At 41.6% G+C, this 2599-nt stretch overlaps 1 protein-coding gene across 1 annotated transcript in view; it reads right to left on the reverse strand.

The window, feature by feature from the left end:
* The window catches only part of LOC106525320 (receptor-type tyrosine-protein phosphatase eta), a gene marked incomplete at its 3' end in the record, with an annotated part of 12262 nt that overhangs the window by 5276 nt on the left and 4387 nt on the right, over nt 1–2599 (reverse strand). Inside the window, 2 exon segments of the mRNA XM_014019512.1 lie at nt 759–879; nt 1145–1393. Coding sequence (XP_013874966.1) covers nt 759–879; nt 1145–1393 — 370 coding nt within the window.

Genomic DNA, 2599 nt, shown 5'->3' on the forward strand with positions numbered 1-2599 from the left:
TCCTGGCCATTTTCCCTCTATACTTCTGTGACACAGACCTCTCAGTCATGGTGTCAGCTACAGTCAGTAGCTAAAACTTAACACAGATGCTAAATCAAGCCTGAATGTGACAACAGAACAAAACTCAAAATGGTTCATGAATCACAGATTAAAGTGTTTGTCTTTTTCAGAGGTGAGTTTTCAGAAAATTATCCATTTCTGCAACAAAGAGGCGGAGCCAGAACTCTGACATCTGAGCTGATAGGAGGAAGAAACAGGAAAAGGGAAACAAATATTTTCAAATTCTCTTTCGGCCTATTTTGTTCTTTTTTTAAACATTATTAACACTAAAAGATTGGATTGGATAAATACAAACCAGACGTATAAGAACAAAAGTTATCTCTGCGAGCTCCATGTCCGAGTAGTTCACTCTGTCTTCAACTCAAAAGCCAACTTCAAAAGTTGTCTTTCTCACATTTCACAACAAAAGCATGTAAGTTAGCAGCACTTTCATCTGTTGCAATGACCCACAGCTTAGAGGTAGAAGTACTGACAACTCACAAAATAATGTTTAAGGTTACAGCTGCCTTGGTTTTTTGGATTGGACTTAAACTATTGTCCCCAATACGTCACACTTAGTTTTTTCAACTGAAAAATTGTTTTTCATCCCAAAAAAACSAAGTTGGATATTTTTAGTGTGGTGGCTGATAGTAGGGATTAAAGGAAAAGTTAAAAAGAAGAACCAATATGATTTAACACCTAAAATATGTTTTACGTACATAGAGTTGTTGTAAGCCRTCACCAAGAAGCCCGTGTAGTTTCCATCAGGTGGACTCCACAGAAGAAACACTGACGTGTAAGTGTTATTCTGTGTTCTCAGGTCRAACACGACGCCGGGCTCTGATACAAACAACAAACAGAGAAAGATAAAAACACACAAAGCATCCCTATGTGGTTACTGGAAACCGACATCAAGAGAAACTGCAGCCGTCAGTTCCGGTCAGCCAAGAGCCTGATTTGCCTCTGCTCATTTGAATTTTAGATAACGTGACGGAAAAAAAGAGCTGTAAAAGTTCCTCATTTACAACACGAGGAAGATAATCCCATTTAATTTGGACTCTTTCTAGTTAAAAATACAGAAGCATTGGTTCTGATGTGAACTCACTGGTACACTGGGAAACGTAGGCTGCTTTGCTCTGCAAGGACCTGTCATCTACTATGGTGATGACAGTGAACGTGTAGCAGGTACCACGGGCCAGACCACCAAACTCGAAATGCACATCCTTGGTTTCCTTGTAAAGATTTCCAGTTYGAATCGAGTAGAAACCCAGGTTTCCTTGGGGCTTGGTCCAGGTTAGAGTGACGGAGGTTTCTGTCATGTTGGGTGCAATGAGATCCTCCACTGTGGAGGGAACTTGAAGACAAACCAAAGGAGACAAAGTCAGTCTTTTAATTTAAAACGGCATTCATTTTATGAAGTATGGATCAGATGTACCAAATATGATTGTTGGACTCAGTGATTGAAACTAAGTGCCTCTGTTGGCAGTACAATAGAGATCTGAGTCTACCACACCTGACAGGACTCACAGCAAACATGGAACACCAGGACCAAACACCTACTGTACCTTGTCAAGACCAGCAACCCTTTTAGGAACCAAAGCCTGGTCCTAATATGATGAACACCAGTTTTGGTTTAGTGGTTAGGTTTAGGATTAAGATGTGAACTGGGTTAGTGAAGGCTTAGTTATGAGGGTTAGGGTTGCAATAACAAAGAAGCAGATTTACAAAACAAAGTCTCCATTCCCTTCAAATAGAGGTCCTGTGGTCACTCACTAAGCAGGAGGTTCTTGGAAAAACAGTGACTGGTCAAACTAACTGACTTGTGTGTGGACAGGTTTTTCCTACAACGTGGGAAAATTAAAAAAAAAACAGCATTGTGGGGACCAATGCCTAGTTCCCACTGGTCCAAATGTAAATTACGAGTGGGGGGCTAGGTTGACGACCAAGGTGTAGTTTAGTTTTAGAGTCAGGTAAGTACCTGTGAGGTTAATTTTAGGGTAACTGGTCAGGTTTAGGCTACAAAGTCTAAAAAGATGAATGGTAGTCAATGTATGGTCCCCACAGGGTTGAAGAACAAACGCATGTGTGTGTGTGTGTGTGTGTGTGTCCTTGTTTTTCCTACATTGTGGGGCCCATGTTCAAGGAAAATGCAGCATTGTGGGGACCGGGTGCTCCTTGTGGGGCCCAAAGCCTGGGCCCCACAACTTTGGAGGCTGATTTTAGGTGTGGGGGTTGGCTTTAGGACCAAGGTGTGAATTGAGTTTAGGTTAGTTTTAGGGTCAGGAAGGTACCTGTGAGGTTAGGGTTGGTGGTCAGGGTTAGGATATAAAATTACCAAAAAATGAATGGAAGTCAATGGACGGGGTCCACAAGGATATAAAAAACAAGTTTGTGTGTGTGTGTGTGTGTGTGTTAGCTATGATTTAATTACAGGAAGTATCAGTGTCTGGCTGAACTTTTCCAACAGTTGGTGTATAATTGTGAACATGTAAATGTAATTTAATATTGGCTGTGTCCAAAACGACAGGCCGGGTCCTCCGGAGGACCCAGACTACCCGAT

This window comes from Austrofundulus limnaeus, unplaced genomic scaffold, assembly GCF_001266775.1.
Source record: "Austrofundulus limnaeus strain Quisiro unplaced genomic scaffold, Austrofundulus_limnaeus-1.0 Scaffold223, whole genome shotgun sequence".
Lineage (NCBI taxonomy): Eukaryota > Metazoa > Chordata > Actinopteri > Cyprinodontiformes > Rivulidae > Austrofundulus > Austrofundulus limnaeus.